The sequence below is a fragment of the Panthera tigris genome, chromosome B4 (assembly GCF_018350195.1).
Source record: "Panthera tigris isolate Pti1 chromosome B4, P.tigris_Pti1_mat1.1, whole genome shotgun sequence".
NCBI lineage: Eukaryota > Metazoa > Chordata > Mammalia > Carnivora > Felidae > Panthera > Panthera tigris.
The window spans coordinates 132,244,870-132,271,628 of record NC_056666.1 but is presented as its reverse complement, the minus strand read 5'-3'; the positions used below and the strand labels follow the sequence as shown (position 1 = coordinate 132,271,628).

Here is a 26,759-nt window from a genome sequence, read left to right as displayed (position 1 = left end):
TCAAGAATTTGGACATCCTTGGGCGCTTGGGTAGCTCTGTCGGCTGAGCATCCGACTTCGGCTCAGGTCATGATCTCGCAGTTTGTGAGTTCCCTCCCTGCGTCGGCTCTGTGCTGACAGCTCAGACAGAGCCTGGAGCCTGGAGCCTGCTTTGGATTCTGTGTCTCCCTCTCTCTCTCTCTCTGTCCCTCCCCTGCTCACACACTCTCTCTCTCTCTCTCAAAAATGAATAAACTTAAAAAAATTAAAAAAAAAAAAAAAAGAATTTGAGCATCCTTCAATAAGGATTCCCTACTACACATTCCATCACCCACAAGTAGCCAGTTTAGAGGCACAGGGCAAGGAGGCCAGAGCACTCAAGCTAGGACGTGCTGGACTCCTACTGCGGCAGCTTCTCCATGGCATCGATTATAAGCTGTATCACGATTTGTTGCTAATAAAGTCCCTAAGTTTACAGTTAGTTAAGTTACAGATATTTTTTTAAACAAAGGGTCTCCCTCTGTAATAAACTGTATTTTTTCCCCTGCACTGACCCACCAGGGGATAAGAACCAGTCTGAAAGGTAAAGGGTGGGAACAACTTGGTGAGTTCAACTCAGCATACAGGAAAAAAAGACAGAAATGGTACTTCTACTCCAATAAGGGAAAACAAGCAGTAAACCAGCAGACTAACAAGTAATATGATTTTAGTAGTGATTGATCCCGTGAAGAGAAGTAGACAGGGTAATGGGACAGGGCAGAGAATGGGTTCTTTTGGAAAAGGTGAAGGAAGAAGGCTTCTGAGGAGGTGATATTTGAGCTCTGAATGGTGGGGGGGGGGGAGGGGGGGGAAGGCCATGGGGGGTGTAGGGTGTCAGGGGAGCCATTTACGGAGGGGGAAGAACCAGTCTGAAAGGCACAGGAAACCAACTTGGTGAGCGTGTAAGGCACAGTGAGAAGGCCTGTGTGGCCACTCCCGACACCAATGTACTCAGCCCAGGTCTGCAGGGTGAATGGCAGTTAGGAGAGGAGGTACTACTCGGGGCAGGGGGGAAGGGGAGGGAGTCCGTGGAGAGCCCAAACAACACAAAAGTGGATGGCACCTGCCACCACATCCAGGTCTCTTCCTTTCCTCCCACTGCCATCAAAGAACCTCTAGCCTCCCATCCACGTTCCCAGGCCTGGTCCTCCGCTGAAGTTATCCTCCAGGCATCACCTCCAGAAATGTCTTTCTCACCCTTCATGTATCTTTCCCTCCAGCTGCAGTTTCCCAGCTCAAGTCCCACTTCCTCCTGCCCCTTCCCGTGACACCCAATGGAAGGCCTCCTGAAGGCCCAGGGCACTTAGTCTTGTTGCTAAGCAAATACTGACTGTCCTACTAAGTGCCAACCGTTATCCTGGCCCTGGGGATACAGAGGTGAACCAGACAGACACAGGCCCTGCCCTCAAGGGGTTCAGCCTAGTTTCCCAGGGAGAGGAAGTGGTAAACACTTTCTACACAGTGGGGTAATTGGAACAATAAAGTTCATTTGGCTTTTAATCAGATAACCCCTAAGAGCAATTTAATTCTTCTGTGGGTGCATGTAATGTCATCTGGCCAGACCAGCCTGAAAACTCAAAAGCCAGGTGAGCCTGCTTCCCAGAGGCGTTGGAGGTCTGCTTCAAGCCTGCTGCTCCTCAAAAGTATTCCAGTTTCGACAACGAACTTGCCCCACCCGTCAGGATCAAGCCTCCACTTCTGAGCCTGGCTCCCAAAGCCTGTTGTTCACGTGGCTTCAACTTACACCCCGGTCTCCTCTACCACATCCCTCTTTATAAACCTTCAATTCCTTTTACCAGAACCCACTGTCACCTCCTGCCTTTTCTCTGGCACTCCCCTGTGCCACCCATGCGTGGTCCAGGAATGGCATCCAATAAATGCTTGTTAAAGGAATGAGATGCCCATGCACCTGCACCCCGCAGCTGACTTAAGTCACCCGCCTACAAAAGCTTTCCTGGCAGCATGACCCCTGCTGCTCAGAATTCTACTCTTCACTATCAATGATCAATAAGGCACTATGTAATAGAATTTTAGACTTATTGCTATTAAATTAGGTCACTGTCTCTAAGAATGTTATAAGCACCCTGAAAATAGCGGCCATGACACTACAAACCACATTAGAAAGAAATAAGCCTGAGATCTTAACAATCATACCAGGATTTACTGAGACGGGTTAAGTTTTGTCCCCCTCAAAGCAGTTATCTTGAAGGGCTATGTACTTGTTCCTGTAATGTTTTCTTGGCTCAGGCAGCTTGGGAACTCCTCTTTCACACTGCACTTTCACAGTGTGCTAAGGCATTTTTCTCAATATCTGCAGTCTTTCTTCCTTTCTTTTAATGTTTGTTTATTTTTGAGAGAGAGACAAAGAGACAGAGTGTGAGTGGGGGAGGGGCAGAGAGAGGGAGACAGAATCTGAAGCAGGCTCCAGGCTCCGAACCATCGACGCAGAGCCTGGCGTGGGGCTCGAACTCACAAATCGTGAGATCACAACCTGAGCTGAAGTCGGATGCTTAACTGACTGAGCCACCCAGGCGCCCCACTACAGTCTGCTTTCTTAAAGCAACAATGATTTGGATGTGAGTTCCAAAGGATCGGTATTCTTTCCTGACACTGCCTTACACACGGTGGGTTCACAGTCCTCACTAGCACTGACCACATGAGGCAGCGGGTCTAGAGCTCTGGGCAGGCCACTCACCTGGCTCTGGGTCACACCTGTGAGAGAAGAAATTGGGCTAGATGGTGTCAGCCCGTCATCTAACATTTTAGAGCAAGTTTAAAGAATTAGTAAATCCAATTTCAACAAAAGAGTAATTTGGAAAATACCATGTGGGACAACTGTATCAAGAAACAGTCTCTACTTTTTATTGTTAACTACAAAAAGGTAGACGCCAATAATGCAGTGACGGAAGGCAAGAAGCAATAAAGGAAATGCTTTCACAGTCAGAAGGAATTTTCAGAGTATGCTAATGGGCTCCCAGAAAGGACATGTGCAGGGCACACCTTGCTAAGGCAGGATTCCCCCATTCGACCAAGAGCTTGAGCAGACCTAGCAGAAAGGCAGGCAAAGGCACAGTTATGCCCGTCAAACACAAGGCGCTGTAGTGAGTGAAGAGAAAGTTTTAGAATGTTCATGTGGTAGCAAAATCTCCCATTTGGGACTAATGGCAACTCAAAGAAAGAAACTGGGATAGCTTCATGTTTGTCTTTTAAGGAAGGGGTGCTAATACAGAAACCACAATAGGAATTAGGCTTCAAGAGGGTTTTCGTATGTTTTTCATCCAAATACCACAGAAGGCAGCAATCTAACATACCATGGCTTCCAGTTTAATAAGTGAATTTTTTTCTCATGGTTTGGCTCCTTGTCAGTATTTTTACTGAAGTAAACCTAACTCACAGCAAGACTCATGGTAATCGAACTCGCTTTCTCAAAAATTTTTAGCTTATAATAAAAACTGATTCACCATTAAGACATCCCCAAGTGGTCCCTTCCTACACTGGACAAATACTTATTTTACAATATCCTTGTTCATTCAGCAACTATTTATTGAGCACATACAATGTGCCAGGCACTTAGGACGCAGCAGTTAAAAAAGAAAGAAAAAACCCAACATGGACTTAGTCCTGCCCTCATGAAGCTAATGGAGTATTGGGGAAAGAGACAGTCATTAGAGAGAAACACATAGAAACATCCACTGAGACTGTGGTAAGTGCTGTGAGGGGCATGATACTGTGTGTGCATGTGCTGGGGGTGCAGACCTGTCAGGGGGGAGAGGGGTGTTCCCAAGGGAGTTACCTATAAACTGAGGCTAAAGGAAGGAGGCCTAAGGACAAGGGGGTGGGAAGAGGAAGTGGTCTAAGCAGGGGGAACCACATCAGCAAAGGCTACGAAGTAGGAGAAACCTGGCTGCTGAGGAACTGAAATGCGGCCAGGGTGGCCAGATCACAAAGACGAGGGAAGTGAAGTGTGAGAGGAGGAGTAGCAATGAGCCTACCCAGCCACAGCCCTGCAGGCCCTGTGAACAGGTTTCTTCTTTGTCCGCAGAGCATGGGAATCCGCTGCGGGGTTCAAGTGGGAATGTTAGATTTCTATTTTAACAAGGTCACTGGATGCAGAGAACAGAGCATGTACGAGAAGCCCGGATGCAGTCCATGCACATACTGCTGGTTCTGTTAACTTCACTAGTATCGTCAAGGTCCATGCAGGCCACAGACCACACTCATTACTTTAACAGAGAGGCTTTAATATAAAGAATGGCTAACCAGGTATAAAATTATTAACTCACTGACAAGTCAAAAAGAGGGAGACGGAGAGAGAGCACACCAATGCTGTCCTAGGCTGGGGAACCGAGTGAAGAAGTTCCGCCATGGACCTCTGAGTAGGGAGGGGGCTGTGGTGGGGTGCCAGCACCTCGGGGGGTGCAATAAGGCTGGTCCTGAAAGCACTGGGGAAACTGGAAGATGGATTCAGCTGCTGCTACGGGAAGGAACTGCTGCTGCTGTTGGAGCAAAGCAGTATTGCTCAAGCGACCCTCAGGGGAAGATGAAGCAGACAGGAAGACGCAGGCTCCTTCTTCCTTCTCTGCACCGTCCCCCCCACCCCCCACAATACCTAACAAAGAGCCAGGCGGGCAACCAGAGGCGGGTGGTAGGATCCCAGCTTCAACATTACAAAGAGCACAGAAGGCTGAGCTTGAAGCTGAGAAAACACACACTTAATAACTGACAGACCACATAAAAAGTGCCTAACATAACTTTACCAGCCACTGTTCCTTCCAACATAGCCGGATGACTCACTAACCAAAGGTATTAAATCCAGGATGCCAGTGATTTTGCTAAGACACACCAATACTTTAGGTGCCACTAAGAAAAGCTGCCACCAGTGAGACTGCCAAGTCTCCACGAACTGTTAAGATGCATCCTTACTGCAAAGATATTAGAGGGTGAAGAAGAAAATGTAGATCTCAGAATTGACAAAACAGCTTAGTATTCTTTAGCAAAATGTCAAATTTAATCAAAACAAGTCACTTCTGTAGAAAACTGTGACTGAAGAAACCAGATACGGAAAACTAGGAGCTCTAAGAGGGACCTGCTTTACCTAATTTTTTTGTTTAACTTTTTACTTGGAGATAACTATAGATTCACATGCAGTTGTAAGAAATAAATACACAGAGATCCCTAGTCTCCTCCAATGGCAAATCTTACGTGATTATAGTACAATGCCACAAACAGGAAACTCACATTGATGTAATCCACCAACCTTACTCGGATTTTACCAGTTTCATATGTACTCATTTATGTGTGTATTTAGTTGTCTGCCATTTGCCGCATGTGGATTTGTATGACCAATCACGCCACAGTCAAGATACGGAACAGTTCTGTTACAAGAATCCTGTGCTACGCCCTTTCATAGCCACAGCCACCTCTCTTCCCTACTAATACTAATCTGCGTTTTTTTTGTTTGTTTGTTTTGTTTTTTTAATTTGAGAGAGACAGTGCACACACGTGCGCATGGGGGAGAAGGGGCAGCAGAAGAGAGAGAATCCCAAGCAGGCTCCATGTTTAGCATGGAGCCTGATGTGGAGATCGATCCCACGACCCTGGGATCATTACCTGAGCCAAAATCAAGAGTCAGACGCTCAACCAACTAAGCCACCCAGGTGCCCCTGATCTGCATTACTTTTAAGGCGAAGACCTTATTTATTATTTGATCATTATTTGTCACATTGAGTTTTCTTCCATATTTAAAGAGTGTTAAAGAATATGGCATCTCAGTTAGCTTTGGGTTAGCTATTCTTATACAGTAGTGCACTGCAAAATGGTAAAGACCTTTCCAGATAAGGAAATCTTTTTTTTTTTTTTTAATTTTTAAATGTTTTATTTTTGAGAGGCAGGGGAGGGACAGAGAGATGGGAGACACAGAATCTGAAGCAGGCTCCAGGCCCTGAGCTGTCAGCACAGAGCCCGACATGGGGCTCGAATTCATGAACCAGGAGATCACGACCTGAGCTAAAGTCAGTCGCTTAACCAACTGAGCCACCCAGGTATCCCGGGAAATCTTATTTTTCAAGGAGGAGATGGCACCATAACCCTATCAAGTACTAGTCGTGTGACCATTGCATTCCCACACTCTCGTCTTCTCCGCCTGAATCTCTGCAGCACTGAATGTTAGCTTCTATAATTATCACTGTGATTGGTATTATTATAGCCTGATTATGTCTCCCATGATCCAGTTTTGCTATCCTCTGATACATTTTTCACAGAGCAGCCAAAGCGATTTTTATAAAAATAAAATCCAAACATGCCAGTGCTTGCTTAAAATCCCTCCATGACTTTCCGGACCAAGCCTCATTTCCGGAGCCTGCCATTCAGACCTCTTCAAGGCCTGGCACTCACTTGGTCGCCAGCCTCTCTAGACCCAGGGCAGGCAGCTCCTCGTCACCTCCTTCCCCTGGACCGCTGCTCATACCTTTCATACTCAGGGTGCTGCCTGCTTGGCAAAACCTCCGTGATGCCCTTCACTGTAGGCTTCGTGTCCCCTCACTAAGCGAGTGCTCTCTTTTTATTGTGATAAGTTATCTGTGACATAAAACTTAACCGTTTTAACTATTTTTAAATGTAGAGTTCAGGCCTTAAGTACTTTATTTGATTTTAACACAAGTTTATTACTCTAGACACTGCACACATTGCAGTATATAAGTTACCCATGAAAGAGAAGAGGAAAAAAACAGAAGTTACAAACTAGAGAAGACACAGTGTCATTTAATAGGAAGGGTTAAGCGATTATTAACAGTTAAGACCCGAGCTGTCCAATATGGTGGCCACTAGCCACATGGGGCGATTTAAATGAACTAAAATTAAATAAAATGTGAAAATTAGTTTCTCAGTCATACCAGTCACATGTCAAATGTTCAAAAGCCACATGTGGCTACTGGGCACCACACTGGATAGCACAGATGTAGAATATTACTTTTCTTTTCTTTTTTTGAGGGGCGGAGAGAGAGGGAGAGAGAGAGAATCCCAAACAGGCTCCATGCTCAGCATGGAGCCCAACGTGGGGCTCAAGGTCACAACCGTGAGATCATGACCTGAGCAGAAATTAAGAGTCAGACGCTTAACCAACTGAGCCACCCAGGCGCCCTCAGAATATTTCTATCACTGGAGAAAGTTGTACTGGACAGCACTGCTTAAGACTATTTTTAAATGAGGGGCGCTTTGGCTCAGGTCATAACTCACAGTTTGAGTCTGAGCCCTGCCTCGGTCTATACACTGACAGCTCAGAGCCTGGAGCCTCCTTCAGATTCTGTGTCTCCTTCTCTCTCTGCCCCTCCCCTGCCTGTGTTCTGTCTCTCTCAAAAGTAAATAAGTATTTTTAAAAAGAGACTTTTTATTTTAAAAAAATTTTTTAATGTTAATATATTATTTTTGAGAGAGACAGACAGACAGACAGACAGAGAGCAAGCAGGGGAGGGACAGAGAGAGAGGGAGACACAGAATCTGAAGCAGGCTCCAGGCTCTGAGCTGCCAGCACAGAGCCCGACACAGGGCTCGAACCCATAAACCGCAAGATCATGACCTGAACTAAAGTTGGCCACTTAACCGACTGAGCCACCCAGGCGACGCAAAAAGAGACTATTTCTAAATGAAATGAAAAATACCCAGCTGGTGAAAGGCAAGGCACATGGGCAGGAGCAAGGCCACAGCCACAAGGGAAGCTGATGCATGTTGCAAGCATGTAGAAACCCGGTATACAGAGACCACAACCTTGGCCTGTGTCCATACCCAAAGGCCATAAAAACTCCAAGCTAATCTGTACCCAAAGGTATGCTTTTAAGTAAATAATACATGCTGGCAGTAAGGACACTAATCAAAATGCCAACAGCAGTAGGTGCAGAGGCTAAGAATGGAATGGTTAAGACGGTGAAGGCATCAGGAAGCCAGCAAGGCCTCTCCAGAGAGGACCATGTTCAGAGTGTTAAAGAACAGACTTCAGTTAGGGACACAAGGTGAGGAGGGCGTTCCAGGCAGGGTCCAAGGTCACACAGCTAGTAGGTGGCAGAGCTGAGTTTCAAACACAGGTCTGCTTCGCAGTGATCTTGACCACTCTGCCAGATTGAGGACAGTGCAGGAGCAGAACAATCTGAGGCAGAGGGTGGGTGGAGCCTTAAGAACAACTAGAAAATGACAGGAGAAGGGTCTAAGATAAGCAGGGGCACAAAAGGCTTTGTCTTTCAGGCTAAATTTGGACTTTATCTTGGTGAGGAAGTGCTGAAGAAATCTAGTAAGCAAAGTAACTGAACAACCACATTTCCATTTCAGAGCTAGCCTCCCCCGCGCGTGGAGGAAGGCTATCTGGCAGGAGGAGAGGACAAGAGGACAGGTGAATCAGGAGGCAGTGCAAGGTAAGGGAAAGACTTTAGGCTCCGGAGTCAGCCCAGCCAGCTCTACCCAGCACACCACGTTGGACACGGGTTCCCCTCCCTGTTTCCTTTGTGTGAAAGAGGGTACCCCATTTTGCCGGGGGTGAGGGACCAGCCTCTTCCGAGAACAGCTGCCAGAGTTCTGACAACACCCTCCTGCCGTCCTCTCTGGGACAGGGGGCTACGAGGACAAGGCAGGCTTGGAACTGCCAGGGCCTCTGGCTGCCAGACTGAAGCAAAGCACGAGCCAGCTGAGCCTAGACGTACAGAGAAGGGTGGGGCCCCAGGCTTCCTAGTACACAGGCCGGTCCGTCCCTCTATCGGTTTAAAGGTGTGCGCTTGGTGTAGGCTGCCTGCAACTCAGACCCACGGTAAGTTTGTGGTAAGGATTACATAGGACACACGTAAAGCACCAAGCACGCTGCTTTATGAATGTCAGGTACTCAACACGGGTGGTGTTTGTGGTGCTACCAAAATCGTTTGGGCACCAGAAATGCACCTGAACCAAGGCCTGCACAGTGAGAATAAAGAGGAAAGATGAAATCTCAGAAAGATACTTGTAGAGAAGTATCCAAAGTGCTTGGTGATGGGGCGCCTGGGTGGCTCAGTCGGTTAAGTGTCCGACTTCAGCTCAGGTCATGATCTCACGGTTCGTGGGTTCGAGCCCCACGTCAGGTCATGATCTCACGGTTCGTGGGTTCGAGCCCCACGTCGGGCTCTGTGCTGACAGCTCAGAGCCTGGAACCTGCTTTGGACTCTGCGTCTCCCTCTCTCTCTCCTCCTCCCATGCTCGTGCTCTGTCTCTCTCTAATTCTCAAAGATAAATGTTACAAAAAAAAAAGGGGGGGGGGTGCTTGGTGACTGACTACCTGAGAAAGGCAAGAGAAAAAGAAATGGGTGAGACAGTCATTATCAAAGGAGATGTTTTTGCCCATCAGGGGACATCTGTGAACGTGAGGAAAACCTATTTGTCACAACTGAAGGCACAGGGTACAACTGGCACCTAGTGGGTACAGGCCAAGGATGCTACTCAACACCCTACAATGCCTGGGACTGGCCCCCAAAACAAAGTATTAGCCAGTGTCAAGTGTCCGTTCCAAGGTTTAGAAACTGTGGTCTCAGATGATTTCCAGGTTCCTAGACTAGGGTCACTGGTAAAGACTGGGTTGTCAATCAAAGGGGAGCACCCAAGAGGAAGAACAGAGAGGTCTGGGGCTGGGGGAGGCACAACGCAGGGAATGAGCTCGGTCTGGGATGTGGTAAAACTCGTGTGCCCATTGAGGCGCCCAGACAGACCTGCTGAGTAAGGGCTTGGAAACATATCAGAGGAGAGGTCGAGACGTAACAGGAGTCGGTGTTAAAGTGCCAAGGTAGAATACCAGGTCCGAGGAGTACTGAGTTTCTCCAGGGAGCATGAGGAGAGGATGGCAAAGGACAGGTCCGAGGATGATATAAATCTTAGCAAATCATGGCGTATAAAACCATGACATCTTCCTTATAATTGAGTTAACGTCTAGGACAGATGCATATAAAAGGACGCTTGTTACCAACAGTATGTCAACAGTTCCCAATCCTCGCCTTTATTTACAACTTTAACACCACCTCAACTGCAGTAAAGAGGAACACTGAGGAAGTGTCCAACTCATCTACCTGTTTTAACCACTGAAAGCAATGCCTGACAAATGCTAGAGAAAATAATTTTGACCAAAGTGCTAGTAGTGCCCGGTAAATCTGGAAGCAAGATGGAGTCACAAACTCTCTTACCACTTTTAAGCAAAGACTGTCCAAGACACACATCTTCAAAGCTATTTTATAAAGATAAAACTCTGTATGTTCGGCAAACAACATTAATGGGCTTGCAGGGGTGGGGGGTGGGGAACAGTGCTGGGTGTTAGTTCGGGAGAACAATGATCAGAATCTACGTCCCCACAGTATGTCACGGAGGACAGGGCGTCTTTATGCCCGCAGTCATGTCCCACTTGACTGTCGGATCCGTGCAGCAAAACAGTCACACGGGTACTGTCATCTCTGCTTTATAGTCGAAGAAACCATTTCAAAGATTTCTGTGATTTGCCCATGCTCACAGAACTTGTTACAGGGCAGGGAAGGAGGACATGCCCTGTGAAACCCGAGAGGCAGACAGGAAGCAGGGAGGAGTACCAGGCCCCTGCTTTATATATGAAAATAAGGGCCAGGCCCAGAACGAGAGTGACAAAACACGCACTTTACATGCATTAGTCTTTCAATCCTTTATGCCTTGGGTTCTATTATCATTCCCATTTTAAAGTGAGAAAACTGAGGTTCAGAGACTTTAAGTAAATTACTAAGTTTTACACATAGTAAGTGGCAGAGCTGAGTCTTAAACCTAGGTCTGTCTGATGCCCAAGCCCAAGTTCTTAATTTATTCTTTGTCTTTTGTTTAATGCTGAATTTTCCAGATTGTTTTGGTAAGATGAAGGTTTGGGCTGTTTCTATTGCCAGCCAGATGGGCTACATGTCCAAACAGGCTGGAAGAAAGGAAAGCTGGGTCTATTTATTTTGTTATTACTCTCTATTAAGTATATGATTTGGATAGAGAGGGGCCAGCGTAAGCTGTCATTAAAGCCTCTGTGCTTGAGAACTTAGGGGGAAAGCGAATGCTCTAAAGGAAGGCTGCGATCAACATAGACTACAATAAACTGGGGCTCTCTTAGTCAGCTACTCACATTTTGAAGTCCTATCAATAGGAGATTAGGGACAGAAACATTAAATGGCTGACACGTTTAAAGAGAACCTAATGTGGGAAAGAAACATTTTTCCATCTGGCTCAATTACTTACATGCCAAGAAAAAAGAAAATGAAAAGGAGCTGGGAATGTTGCTGCTGTGCTAAACATGTGAATATGCTTTCACATGCCACCAAACCCCCCTTTAGCCAGCTCTTCGGACACAATGTCACGTCTGCAGCGGCAGAAGCTTTCCCAATGCCAAAGTCATGGGACAAACAAAGATCCCTGGGCCTGCCTTTTCCTTCTCCCCGTTTCAAGCATCTCTCATCTACAAAGAATTCAAAACACATGTAAAAATAAGTATTTAGTACTTGAATTACTTTTTGGATGAAGACTTGACATTTCTGTTATTCTTCTAGTCTTAAAAACAATAAAACTTCTGGGGATAATTTTTAAATAGTTTTTATTCTTAAATATTTAGTGCACACAAAAGAACACCCATGTACCCACCACTCAGTTAAAGAATGAAACCTTCCCAGTACCCAGAGCTCCTTGTATCCCTCTATGACCCCACCCCTTCCTACCCCATGAGTTAACCACCCCTCAGCTAAAGGCCTGTCAACCCCTAGCTTTACCACAAAATGCTTTAGAGCCTAAACAATCTATTTTTTGTTTTATGCATTTTTATAAATGGATTCATACTATTTTATTCTTCTGTGACTTGCTTTTCTCACTCAATACTATGTCCCTGAAATTAATTTATGTTGTGTTACAGTTCATTCATGGAAATGCTGTACAGAGTTCCACTGTTAACGTACCACAACATATTTATGCATCTTTCTTTTGATGGACAGTTAGGTTTCCAATCTGAATGACGGCACACAATTGTCGCTGTAACATCGGGTACCCGCCTCCTTTACAAACATATGTAACAAGAGTTCTTCAGTGACGTAGGTTCTTAAAGACAACTCGAACTGCTGGGTCACACTGTCCATGTTTTCCACCTCCACTCATATTGCTACATTATTTTCCGAAGTGATGAGTACAATTTACGCTCTCACCAGAAGAGTATAACAATTCCTGTTGCCCCATATCCTCACCAATTCTTGGTACGGTATTTTCCAATCTTTTAATTTTTGCTAATTTGAGGAATAAAAAATGGTATCTCATTGTGGTTTAACTTGCATTTCCTTGATTACTCATTAAGTTGCACCCCCCCCCCCAACATTTATTGGCCATTTAGGTTTTTTTCTACTGTGAAATTCATGTTATTTTCCTACTAGGTCTTCTTCTTATCAATTTGTAAGAGTTCTTTATGAATTCTGGATACAAATCCTTTCTTGATATTATGCACTGAAAATATTTTCCCTTTAGTGTAGACACTTTCATTATAGTGTCATTTAATGAAGTTCTTAATTATAAAAAATATGAATGCATCAACATTTTCATTCATGATTTGTGCTTTTGCATCATGTTTAAACATCCCCATCCCAAGATCATAAATATTCTATATTTGTTTCTGTAAGTATTAAATCTTTCCATATTTCTATGAATCCATTTGGTATTTATTTTTGTATATAGTGTGTCTGATTTGATCCTTACACACAGAGGGAAAATGATCATGTAAAAATGGAGGCAGAAATTGGAGCATTACAGCTACACGCCAAGAAACCCCAAGTATTGCCAGCAAACACTGGAAGCTAGGAAGAGACAAGGAAAGATTCTCCCTGTTGCCTTCTAGAGAGAGCCTGACTCTGCCAACACCTTGATTTTGGACTCCCAGCCTCCAGGAATGTGGGAGTGTAAATTTCTGATGTTGTAAGTTACCCAGCCTGTGGAATTCTGTTGTGGTACCCCCAGAGACTAATCCAATCACATGGAGTGTCCCAGCACCTTTTGTTTAAGAGTCCATCCTCTCCTCTGCTAACCTGCAGTGTCAACTGTCACCTTTCCCTACTGATTGGTAAGACCGGTGCTGTCACAGATTCCATACACATGTGGTCTGAATCTAGGCTTTCCACTCCCGATCTATCCATGCAGTTTTACAACACTGCCTTACTTCTACAGTTCTGTGTTAAATCAGGGTAGGGTAAGTCCTCTTGCTATTTCTGTCCTTCCCTCTTCCGTATAAATTGTAAATCAGCTTATCAAGTTTCAGAAGAAATTACTGGCACTTCAAAAAAAGGAAAGAAAAGCTGGGATTCTTATTGGAATTGCTTTGAATTTAAATGCCAATTTGAGGAGAAATGACATTTTCATCCTTTTTTAAAGTTTTTTTTATTTTTAAGTAATCTCTCCACCCAACGTGGGTGGGGCTTGAACTCACGGCCCCAAGATCAAGACTCACATGATATTCCAACTGAGCCAGCTAGGTGCCCCAGAAATGACGTCTTTAAATTACTGAGCCTTCTTACCAAGTCATGACAGAGCTCGATGCTTATTTAGGTCTTATTTAAATGTCTCCTAATATTTTCTCCCATGGAGGCCTTGTTAGGTTTAGTCCCCAAATTCTTTCATTTTCTGTTGCTACTCTAATGATACTTAAAAAAACAAAAACAACTATGATTCTTTTTTTGCTTCTCTTTTTATTTGAGAGACAGAGACAGAGAGAGAGAAAGAACAAGCAGGGGGAGGGGCAGAGAGAATCCCAAGAAGACTCCACACTGTCAGAGCAGATCCCAATGTGGGGCTCGATCCACGAACTGCAAGACCATTACCTGAGCCGAAACCAAGAGTCAGACACTTAACCAACTGAGTCACCCAGGCACCCCTAACAACTATTACTCTTAAACATAAAAAAGATGAAATGGTGATCTTTAGAAACAGTTCCTAGTCATATATTCATGGCTAGTAACCTCTTGACTGACCATCTCATACAGAAGTCAGACATTTTAATAATGATATTAATCTACTATTTTAGTGCTCATTATGTGTTGGACACTGCCCTAAATATGTAATCCTCACGCCTCTGAGGTAAATTCTATTAACCTCATTCTACAGGTGAGGGAACAGCTGAGGACCCAACGAGGTGGCTCTGGAAATAAAAACCAGTATTTGGCTCCACTGCATAATTTTTTTTTTAAGTTTTATTTATTTTGAGAGAGAGCGCGTGAGTGGGAGAGGGGCAGAGAGGGAGAGAGAGAGAATGTTAAGCAGGCTCCGTGCTATCAGCACAGAGCCTGATGTGGGGTTTGATCCCACGAACCAGGAGATCGTGATCTGAGCAGAGATCAATAGTTGGACGCTTAACCAACTGAGCCACCCAGGCACCCCGCACTGCCTAACTTCTTAAATACTATTGTATTGTCCCCTTGTATTGTGGTAGATGAGAACAGTAAAATCCACCTTAACTTCAGAATCCAAGAAGAATAATTATTTTCTAATAATCAAAATCCCCTTAGGCTGCCCAAATTCACATGGGTTCTCCAAATCAAAATAGCACTGACACTGCATTCAGGGATTCAAAACTACTTTTCTGATTAATTTAGAAGAAAATACTTTCTAGGTGATAAATACCCAACACTTTTAATAATTATATTTAAAAAAAATTAAATCATATAGTAAACCAAGAATGTCACAAAAGCTGGTATTTACTTATTTCTGTTTGTTACAATGGTAATTTTCAGATAATTACTCAATTACTTAAATATTCTCAATGTTTATATGTCAATTTTCAAATTAATGACTCACTTTCAAGTAATGGACCTCACTCAGACCCTAAAGCTTCTAGGTTGATGGTTATTACTACTTCTGTGGGCACACCAACATCTGACTAATCTTGTGCTTTCGGTGATTACATTACTGCTTTGCGTGTAAATTCTTTCTTAATATATTAGTCACAGAATCAGCATATTCAGAGTACCAGTCATCTTTTGACCTCTAGTCAATACCAAAGGATTCTTTTCAATTTTGATGAATACAAACATGATCTCACCTTACGTTAACAAATAATCTATGAACGACCTCTACTTATTTAATTATTTTTGTGTTCTACGATGCTACAAATACTTACTAAACTTCTTCCAAGCACTTGGCGTGTATCATTGAACACAACAAACACTGACAATTTTCCCTATGAGAACAAGCCAACCAATTGAAAAAAACAGGCCCAGCACCTTCCAGGTGTGGTTCTGGAGTGGCTGGGAATAGCAGATCAGCCTATTAGATCACATGTGTGGAATACATCTGAAATTAAAACCATCATCAAAATTAATGTATGCTAGGCAAAGTACCCTTTGCCTGCATACGGTTTTCAAAATGGGTACGTGGAACAATGCTGACTGGTAAGATAAAAATGCATCAGTACTTTCAATATAATAACTGCAAGGGTCTCCTTAATATCAGTAATTTCGCTGGATGAAAGAAAATAAAGATTAAAAACCAACGGCCTTTTTCCTATGCCCAATTCAGTGAACTGTAGGCATCCCTACAAAACCCCAGTAATTGGCAACTTATTAAAAAAAAAAAAAAAAAAGAAAGCAGTGGCAGTGGCCGCAGAGAGAGAACAACAGCAGGTTGGTGTAAGTATAGCAGGGCTTCTTGATAGCTCCAGGCGGCTCTGCAGCTGCTCTGCAGTCAATTATTCTCACAAAAGAGCATCCACGAGGCCAGGTAGCCCCCGGGTTGGTTACACAAGTTCTCATTCAGAGATACATCATGCTTACAAATAGTGGCACAAGCAATAAAACCCAAGTTCCACAAACTGCTTTGCAACACATAAAATTTACTCCAGCTAATCACTTGGAGGCTTTTTCTGAATACGGTGGAACAGAGGAAGCAGAAGGGCAGGTCAACAGCCAGCAAGATGTACACTGCCCAGGTTCCACCAGCCCCTGGGAACCAAAGCAGCAGTAGGTGATTCTGGATGACTGACCACAGCATCTTCAACCAGGAGGAAAAGAATTGAACCTGAGTTCCCACTTTACCCTAATGGTTTGTGAATAAGTAGCAGACTCTCAGGTTTCACAGAACGGACCAAAATTTGCATTAGAAGATCCTGCCCCACGCCTGGGTGGCTCAGTCGGTTGAGTCTCCGACTTAGGCTCAGGTCATGATCTCACGGTTCATGAGCCCCGCGTCGGGCTCTGTGCTGACAGCTCGGAGCCTGGAGCCTGCTTCGGATTCTGTGTCTCCCTCTCTCTCTGGCCCTCCCCTGTTCGTGCTCTGTCTCTGTCTCAAAAATAAATAAACATTAATTAAAAAAAAAAAAAAAAAGATCCTGCCCCATACGTCCTTCTCATAATTAAACTACCTAGAACCCACAGAGACTAAAATACAGTACCAATGGCTTATAAAATACAAAGACTAGATGTTCACAGTCCCTAAAAACTTAAAGAGATGTGGCAATATATAAAGACAGTTAATGCATTTTGCTCAAAATTTTGTATTATAATATTTCTTTTCTTTTCCTTTCGTTTATGGTAGGGGTGAGTAGTAGAGGGCTGAAGAAGGCAATGCTATTTGGGTAGAAAGAGGGCAAGAAGGAAAACTGAGGAAGAAATGGAAAGGAGAGAGAGACACATCATAATGGGCAAAAGAGACAAAGTAAGGGTCCACCCCACAACTAACACTCCTTCTGGATTCTAGATCACTGCACCCTGCAGAAAGATGGGGCCAGAATTTTCAGCAGTTTCTGGAGGCACTTCTCGGCTGCACCTGCCATGTGGCAGGAAATGAAAACAAAACATACAATCGCAGAAGCAGAAGGCCTCACCACATGAAAATGTTCTGACGGCTGAACCTAAGGCTATATAAAGAAGATACCAGGTCTCAAAAGTTCACCTCAAATGCAGAACTTACTGTAACTGTAAAGATTTTCCATAAGTGGCACTGATCAAAGTAATCATTAAAGAATTTATTGGGCTCTCTTTCCAATTTTGTCTCTTTCACTGCACACTTGTAGATTTCTGCATTCTTATGACATACCTGAAAGAGATCAAAGTAGAACCAAAGGGTATTCTCATGAAGCTGATTTCTATGATGGAAGGGCAAAGATGGGATTGATGGTCAATCCAAAGATGGATTGATAGAAAGAGGAAGGTGGTTTATATAGCCAGAAGCAATCCTGATGGGAATCCATTAAGGGGGTGAGGCAGACCCTGGGCAGGGGGGAAAACCTGGCATGTTGTGACATGTGAAGTCTTTGTGATGCACTAGAGTGTCTGACACCTGGCTGGGAAGCACCAACAGCACAGGACTGAAAATAGGGTTTGTTCTGAGCTATTTATTGGTGAAGTTTGTTAAACAACACAGTAAACACCAATAATTAGTTCTCTCCACTTAACAAGACAGGTTGACAATCAGTGGCCACCATTTTTTGAAACCTGCTAGTAAGCTAATGCCAAACTGAAGCCTCTTCCACACACACACACCTTGGCCTCATCAGTCTCAGCCAACGAATGGACCTGATGTCCTCCTCACTAAATTCAAAAGTATGTTAAATCAAAATGTCAGTGAAAATCTGGGCAAGAAAGGCTACCAAGAAAAGACATCAGGAGTGTAGAAGACAGACAGGATGGAAGCAACGCTGAGGGGTTATAACTTTTGAGATATGTAGCAGTACCAACTCCCAGATGGATAATCAGAAAAGCAGAGTACCTCCCACCTGCAATGTCCCCCCTCCAATATTCTACTCAGGCCACGCCTATTCCTATTCCAGTAGGCTTTCTATGCATAGGCCCCGCCCCTTCAACACATCTGCAAGAACCTGAGGTCCCTATGGGCCAGAGATGTGGAGGAAACATTTTGGTCTTCAGAAAGCTATGAGGGTGACTAACCAACAGTGTGAGCTACCCATCTGCAAACTGAGAAACAAGTCATTCGCCATCTTGAAGCAATACATAAATTAGATTGAACTTTTTTATTAAAAATTTTTTTAAATGTTTATTTATTTTTGAGAGAGACAGAGAGAGAGAGGAAGGGGAGCATGAGCAGGGGAGGGAAAGAGACAGGGAGACAGAATCCGAAGCAGGCCCCAGGCTCTGAGCTGTCAGCACAGAGCCAGACGCAGGGTTTAAACTCATGGACTGCAAGATCATGACCTGAGCTGAAGTGGGACGCTTAACTGACTGAGCCACCCAGGTGCCCCACAACCAGGTTAAATTTTTAAAAATGATGGTCTCCTTTTGAAAGACAGACACCCTCTGCTTCACAATTTCCAACCCTATCTTTCATCCTACATGCGTTTATATACACTTACAGGTAGCAATGGTTCATTTACATTTCCTCACTGAGTGCAGAAAAATCACAATCTATTTGCAATTACAATCCCCTAAAAATAAGTTATGTGATTCTTTCAAATGTGAAAGGTAACAAGTGGAAATATTCTTGTTAAAACTTATAATAGAAAGTTGGTCATTTGTAAAATAGATATGCCAGAGGCAAAAATGAAAAAAAAAAAAAAAGTCATTTGGAGGTTTTAAAAGCCTACTTTGGTTTTTAAAGCAGCATTTGTAGCAGGGTATATTGGAATATAAACATCAAATTAAGTGACTTTAACTAAACTAGAACAAGTACAAACTCTGACTTTCAAAATCCATCAGGCAAATTTTCAAAGCCTCATATACATGATTTTCTTGGCTTATACTACTTGAGACAAAAGTAACTTGACATTTCTTAGTGATTTACATTAAATGATCCTTCCAAGCTTAGGCAAAACTCATCTAACTATTCTAAAATTATATGATTTGATGGGCGCCTGGCTGGCTCTGTCGGTAGAGCGTGCGACTCGTGACCTTGGGGTCGTTGAGTTCAAGCCCCACGTGGGGTATAGAGATTACTTAAAAATAAAATCTTTTTAAAAATATTGTATTATTTGAACACGGGCAAATTTCCACACAGAAACGTTAGTAGACCAACACTTGAGCAGAGACAAATCTAGAATGAAACCAGTATTTCATATTCCATTATTGCTCAAGGTCCAGCTGTATTTAGTAAGAACTGTAGACAAGTGTCCCCCGCTGTGTGGTGTTTTACATCACTCTTACAAATCCGCTAAAAGCAAAACTTTATAATAGAAAGGTAACCAAAGATGTTTTAAAGTTTCCAAAACTAAGTATGCAAAAATATGTTCAGGGCAACTTTTTTTTGTGAGGGGGGGGAAGGGGCAGAGAGAGAGGGAGAAAGAGAATCCAAGCAGGTTTAATTTAAATTAAGGACTGTGTCTTCTGATTGCTGACCATTGTAATTCCTAGGAATGCAGCGTGCCTGGCACATCATAAATATCAATATAACCTACAATATATATTCTATATACATCCACATACATAAATAAAATACCTAGAAGAATATGCATTAGTTGTTAACAGTGGTAGCTCCAGGGAGTAGGACTGAGGTCAGGTGGGGAGGGATCTTAAAATGAGAAATGGGGGAACTATAATTTTATATACTTACCATGATTTAAATGTTAGGCAAGAATATTACTTTTTAAATTCTTTTTAAATTCTGAAATGATTTCAGACTTCCAGAAAAGTTGCAAATATGGTACAACTAATTCTTTGTCAGTCTCACGTTTCATCATCATCCCAAATACTTTAATACATGGTTTTCTTTAAAAAAATTTCTTCTATGTAACTGCCATACAAATATCAAAATCAGAAAATTAGCACTGATTTGTTACTATCATTTCATCTTCAGGCCCTGCTCCAGTTTTGCCACCTGTCCCAGCAGTGGTCTTTACAGCAAAAGGATCAGTTAAGAAACATGGCATTAGTTGACATGTCTCTTTAGTGTCTCTCAGTTTGAAATGGTCTTGCTTGGACTTCGCATGGCTTTGAAACTTTTGAAGATGATTGCAGGCTATTTAGTTTGTAGAATGTCCCTCAAATTGGGTGTGTTTGATGTTTCCTCGGAGTTTAGATTCAGGTCATGCACCTCGGCCTGAGCATCACTGAAGTGATGCTGTAGTCTCACTGCGTCCTATCATGTGACACAATTTCAACGTGTCCCATTTTGGTGAGATTCACTCAAATCACTTGCTTAAGGTAGTCTATGCCAGGCCTCTCCACTGTACTCTCTTTCCTTTTTGTATTCAATAGGTGTTTTGTGGGAAGGTACTTTTCAATTATCCATTCCTTGAACTCTGAATTTATTTATAAGCCCATACATAGGTTACATTGTGTGAGAACCCTTAGTTTTCTCTTTTCAACAGTTTTTTTTTTTTTAAATAATGTTTATTTTGAGAGACAGTGAGAGTGAGAGAATGGGAGAAGGTCAGAGAGAATCCCAAGCAAGCTCCACTTTGTCAGTGCAGAGCCCAATGTGGGGCTCGATCTCACACACTGAGAGGTCAGGACCTGAGCCGAAATCAAGAGCTGGACACTTAACCGACTGAGCCACCTAGGTGCCCCTCTTATTTAACAGGTTTTAATCAATGACTTTGACATCTTAAATTCTGATAATCAAATTATCCCAAATTTGGCCAGTGGAACCCCTTCGAACTGCCTTCTGGGTCCTTTTGAAGTGTCTCCATCATTCTGTGAAGACATCTTTGCTTTTTAGCATAAGATATTCCAGGTTCACTTTGAACTTTTCTGCTCTAATCCTATAATCAGCCATTCTTCAAGAAGCTGGGGTTCCTTTTAGTAGAAAATGGTATTTAGAAGCCAAGATCTGGGCACGTGATGTGCTCACTGCTATTGGGATGCCGCTGCTCCCAGGCACTCTAACTCCTCTCTATGGAAAGAGCTAAGAAATGTATGTATGCATGCATGTATTTATAGACATGCATTTGACATCTATAGTATTTCTATATTTATTAGTACTTCTTAAAATCCGTGAGTTCACACTAACATTCTGATTCCAATCTAGTATCAAAGGGTTTATGCTAGTTTTCTCCCTTTCAGTATCTGTAACTCTCTTCTCTGACAGACTTGCTCACTCCCATTATCCTTACCATACCTATCTGAGCAATCTTTCCATATTTAACCAATCTCCCAGTGCTGCTGCCACTCCAGTCCTGTGACTGGAGTACCTGTCTCACCTCTCTTTGGCTCTGATACAACACACCAGTGTCTCCCTGTATGTGTAGGCCTCCTCATCCTACTTGGGCTGTGACACCCTTGGCCAGGCCACCACCTACCTTCTCTGTCTACCTATAGGCCTCACGACTGAATTGTTCAGGAAGGAGAAGATAAAGAGAAAAATACTTTAAAAATTAAATGTTTAAAAATATATTAAAAAATAAATAAATAAAAATAAAAATATATTTAAAAAAATGGTATCCATTAAATTGGAACTTGTTATAATTCAGACAGCCAAGCTGAAGTTCACTTTTGCATCACCTATGAAGAACAGGTTTGTTAAGTAAATTAATAGCGTAAACAAGCTTGTAACCCAGATGTTTAACCTACTTAAGAAAACTAATTGTTTTCAAGCACTTTAAAATCAGTGGGCATATACTTGCCTTTAATTATTGTCTAATTACAAATGATTTCTATTTTCTTCATTATGGCTTTGATAACTCCTCTATTTGATTACACTTTAAGAAGTACTACTTAAACTTTATCAAGTTAAAATGCTTTTTAAAATGTCTTTATTAACCAATTTGGCTTTTATTTTTAAAGTTTATTTATTTATCTTGAGAGAGAGAGGGAGAGAGAGCATGCGCAGGGGAAGAGAGGGGCAAGAGAAAGGGAGAGAGAGAATCCCAAGCAGGCTCCACACTGCTGGAGAGGAATCCAATGCGGGGCTTGATCTCATGAACCATGAGATCATGACCTGAGCTGAAATCAAGAGTCAGATGCCCAACTGACTGAACCACCCACGCCTTTTTAAATGAATCATCTGAAATCAGGTTTTAATCATTCACACTGATTTCTCTTTTTTAGTTAACCTATCATGCTGCTCAAAAAGAAAATGCCTTCCTTTGGAAGAATCTATCACGGGTATGGAGTGAGATACGTATGGATGCGTGTACACGCTTTTTTCCCCCTTTTTGCCATGGGGGCAGTTGAATTCGGCATATTTTTCTATAAGAAACAGCCTTTTCTCCACTACTAAAAACCGGCTGTAACCTTTAGCTCATCATAGAACATCACCAAGACAGTTAGTGTGGCCTGAGGGTAGCCCCGATGTGATCCCCAAGTTCAACTGGAGCCCCAGCAGGTGAGGATGGTGGGGTTGCCAGGGCTCAGAAATGCGAGCCGACTCCCCACCCCCACCCCCTGGCCTTGCCTTGCCTTCATCTCCTTGGGTGAACGCTGGCACAGCAATGGCTGCCCCCTCCACCTGGGCAGTGGTGTGTACCAAGCCAGCTGGGTGGGTGTTTGTGGTGGGGCCTCACAGTGCCCGGGAGGAGATGAAGTTGGGAGGTTTTCCTTATGTTAAACTACGTGTAGGGTTAAATTAATACATACATACACAATAAATAAAGAAAAAGAGAGAAAACAAAACCAAAACCAAAATGTCTTTCAGTGGCCACCCAGGACTGCCCCTAAAAGCTCCCGCTCTGCGTGTCATCAGTACTTGCCTCACTGTCCTCCGTTACTTGTTATGGGTGCAGGGCTGAGGACCCCCGTGAAGCCATCAGTTCCCATCATTTGAGTCCATATTTTATTTAAGACATTCTATTTTATAAAATAGGGATTCACCCGATTACCAAATTAGTCTGCACTGCATTTCTGAAGGCTTAGGAAGAGAAGACATTCTGGAGTTACAGCCCCTAGTTCCTCCAACATCCGTGTTTATGTGGCCTCAGACCAGTTACCAACTGGTGGAGACAACTCTCCACATCTGGTTGTCGGGAGGACTAAGTAAGGCAATGGGAAGTACTGGCTACAGAATAGGCACTTCATGAATGTGAGTTCATGATCTCCATCCCCACCCCACTCGTAGCTTCGCAGAAAAACATGGTTAGCATTCAGAGCAGCCTTTCCCGATTCTGTCACACACAGCCTCAGAGAGAACCTATAGAAGAACATGGGTCGTAGTTGCCAGCTTAAACTGTGTCTATCACTGCCCCTGACCAAAACGAGGGAAACATGAAAAAAATCACCAGCGAGAGTTCTAGGACCTAAAAATGAGCAATCAATTTATCCCCTGCTCAGGAGAATAGTATCAGTATTCATGGGGGAAAGAAATGAGAATTAAATATAGTCTGTATTTTCTATTTTGACTTCCAAATAAAGGTGCCAACTAATCCTAGAGACCCCAATTAATCCTGGCCTGAGAGTTACCTGATTTTTGCCTAACCAGCTCTGTCAAGTCCCAGTGACTAAATATCAGGATTTACTATCTGATAAAAGAAGATCATGGCTGGCTCAGTCGGTTAAGCATCCAACTTTGGCTCAGGTCATGATCTCCGTTCATGGCTCAGGTTCATGGGTTCGAGCCCCATGTTGGGCTCTATGCTGACAGCTCAGAGCCTGGAGCCTGCTTCGGATTCTGTGTCTCCCTCTCGCTCTTGCCCCTCCTCCACTCACGCTGTCTCTCTCTCTCTCTCTCTCTCTCAAAAATGATTAAATGTTTTAAAAAATTTTTAAAAAAGATGTTATCAAAAATCCATTAGAGGTAAGCAATTTTAAACACCACAGGTGTCAAAATGTGATGCACTATGGCTAGCCTAGCAGTGTGTTTAAAAAAAAAACAAAAAGAGGGGCACCTGGGGGGCTCATTTGGTTAAGTGTCTGACTTCGGCTGCCTCAGGTCATGATCTCACGGTTCTTGGGTTCAAGCCCTGCTTCATGCTCTGTGCTGACAATGTGGAGCCTGGAGCCTGCTTCAAATTCTGTGTCTCCCTCTCTCTCTGCCCTCCCCCTGCTTATGTGCTCTCTCTCAAAAATAAATAAACTTTAAAAAACCAAACCAAAACGAAAACCCAAAAAACTAAAAAGATGGGATATCTGGGTGGCTCAGTTGGTTAAGCATCCAACTCTTGATTTCCAATCAGGTCGTGATCTCCCAGTTGTGAGATCTAGCCCTGTGTGGGGCTCTGTGCTGAGGATGGAGCCTGCTTAAGATTCTCGCTGTCTCTGTCTCTCCCCCCCGCACCTCTCCCTCTATCCCCAGCTCATGCTCTCTCTCTAAAAAATAAAAAATTAAAATTAAAAAATTTTAAACAGAATAAAAACCCCAAGAAGACAAAGAGAAAAAAAAAATACTCTTCCCCAGCTGGGAACCAAGCAGAACCACAAAGGTCCCAATACATAAGACATTTCAAACACATGTCCTCAACATAAAACACTAGGATCAGGAGGAAATCTAAACATTGCCAGCAAATAATGCCACATGATCTATTTTTCTGTATATTCAGTATTTGAAATATCAAATGCTTTTGGCATGTAAAATTATGTGGTTTTGGTGTGTCATTTCTTTTAAAAGCTTGAAAATTTGTTTACATTGAAGAAATGGAAGATACAATGGCATTCCTTCCAAACTGCCTCAAGAGCAAAGCCAGATATTAAAAGATACCACCAACACATTGTTGCCTCCACAAATAATCCCTCCTTCATAGAGAAGGATAAAGGGGTGCACGTGTTTCATTTGCAAAGCCTCTGTGCTTCCTAATAGCCTCCCAGCAAAGGTCAAAGAGCATCTCCCTTGGATTTGCATAGCACCCAGACTCTGAGTGACAGGTCACAGACCCCAGGGCCAGGGGCTAAATTCTTCACCCAACACAAGTCCAACAGGTTACCCAGAGGAGCCTATGTAACCTGAAACAGGAGGGGACTCTCCCCAAGAAGAGAACACAGTCCTGTTGGTCAAACTAGGAACTGTAAAGTCTTCTCTAACTGTGAAATAGTCTTTGTTTCCTATTGAAGGATGTGGGGGCATGAGGAAGGCAGGTGGAAAAAACAGAGTTCTACATAAAATATACTGTTACCTAAAAGACACATACTTATTCTTAAAAAGGGAGGCAACAGTCCACAGCACCCTTCCATGCCACCTATTTCTCCTCGAAGGAAGGGGTGGCACAGCAACTTCAGGAAGCTATTGCAGGAGCCTTGGGCTCCTGCTCAGGCAGTAGGACAGAGTGCGCCAGCAGGCTGCCTGGGCCACTTCCTACCTGTGTAACCTTGGACAAGACACTCAATCTGTCTGCGCTTGGCTTGAAAAGTCTTCGTGAAGACTCACGAATTAACATATGTAAAGCACTTAAGAACAGTGTGCCCGGCATTCCTTACAGGAAACACAAAGCAAGTAATTTTATCTTTCTGTTATTGTTATTTTTTTAACATAATCTCTATAACCAACATAGGGCTCAAGCTTACAACTCCGAGACCAAGAGCTGTGTGCTCCACGGACTGAGCCAGCCAAGAGCCCCTCTTTCCTTTCTAACACAGAAGTTCTCACCTCCTCCAACCCAGACCCTCTCTTTCCCTATTCTTGCAAGTCATTTGCCACACACTAGTTTTATCTTACTCCCAACTCAGCCTGAACTCTCCAACATTTGCCAGCATTCCTCCTGAAGACTTCACCTCCGGTTATCTCACATTACCTATCTAGGCTAGTCCTCACTCAGCCTCAGACGAACCCTAACCAACTGTGTTCTTCACCTTGACTTGCTGGAAAATGCCGGCAAGGCCAAAGATCACTGCAATCACAAATGAAGAAGGCTCTTCTCTCTCAGCTAAGCCCTGAGAGCTGGTAGATGTTTCTTTCGGTGGTTTTCTTCCTTTTCTTTGGAGGTGGGGGTGGGAAGACTGTTCCAAGTATTTTATTGCTCATTAGGCTCCCTTTTCTGCTCAGACTTCATCTTCTATTTTATAGAGAGGAGTGACTCCCATTCAGAGGTGAATGTCTCTCAGGGGAACTCCCTCAAATCTTTCTATTTCCAAATTTACTCTTCCCTCTCCAAGGCTAACCTGTCACATACAGCAAATCTCTTCCCACACCCAGTTCTCTTCCCGGACCCTCCCTCCCGTGTTCAAGTCAACTAACCGTATCAAATGCCTACTGAGTACCAAGCTCAGTCCATGGATGGTGAGGATACAGAGCTCATCCTATACTTTCAATCGTTCTCTCTCTACTTGCTGCTTTCCCTTAGCCTTCTGATTCATGCTTTAGAATGTAAGCCCTACAAGGATAGGGCTTTTTATCTATTTCGTTCACTGTTTTATCCCTAGAGACTAGCATAGCTCTTAAAACAAACACATAAATAAGGCACTCAATATGTATTTGTTGAGTTAACCCAAGTCATCCTTGATTCATGTGTTCATTCAGCAAATGCTCTGGAAAAGCAAAAAAAACAAATAATCTGACTAAAAATGGGCAAAGGACCTGAACAGACATTTCTCCAAAGAAGATATTCAGATGGCCAACAGACACATGAAAAAATGCTCAACATCACTCATCGTCAGGGAGATGCAAATCAAAACCACAAGTTTTCACCTTATATTAGTCAGAAAGGATAGTATCAAAAAACAAGTAATAACAAGTGTTGGCAAGGATGTGGAGAAAAGGGAACCCTGGGGACACTGCTGGGAATGTAAACTGGTGCAACCACTGTGGAAAACGGTATGGGGGTTCCTCAAAAAATTAAAAATAGAAATACTCTACAATCCAGTAATTTCACTACTGGGTATTTAACCTAAAGAAAACAAAAAACACTAATTTGAAAACATACATATGCATCCCTGTTTACTGCATTATTTACAATAACCAAGATATGGAAGCAACCT

General features: G+C 43.3%; 1 protein-coding gene across 12 annotated transcripts in view; it reads right to left on the bottom strand.

Annotated features, from left to right (window-relative positions):
- Positions 1-26,759, bottom strand: part of TNRC6B (trinucleotide repeat containing adaptor 6B) — a 247,560-nt gene that overhangs the window by 91,457 nt on the left and 129,344 nt on the right. The window contains exon 1 of one of the 12 annotated variants that reach the window (XM_042993338.1): positions 17,068-18,035. The exons of the other annotated variants lie outside the window; for them this stretch is intronic. Within the exon in view, the coding sequence (XP_042849272.1) occupies positions 17,068-17,105 (38 nt within the window). The 5' untranslated portion in view covers positions 17,106-18,035. Of the gene's footprint in view, positions 1-17,067; positions 18,036-26,759 lie in introns of those variants that run through there. 12 annotated transcript variants of the gene reach the window in all.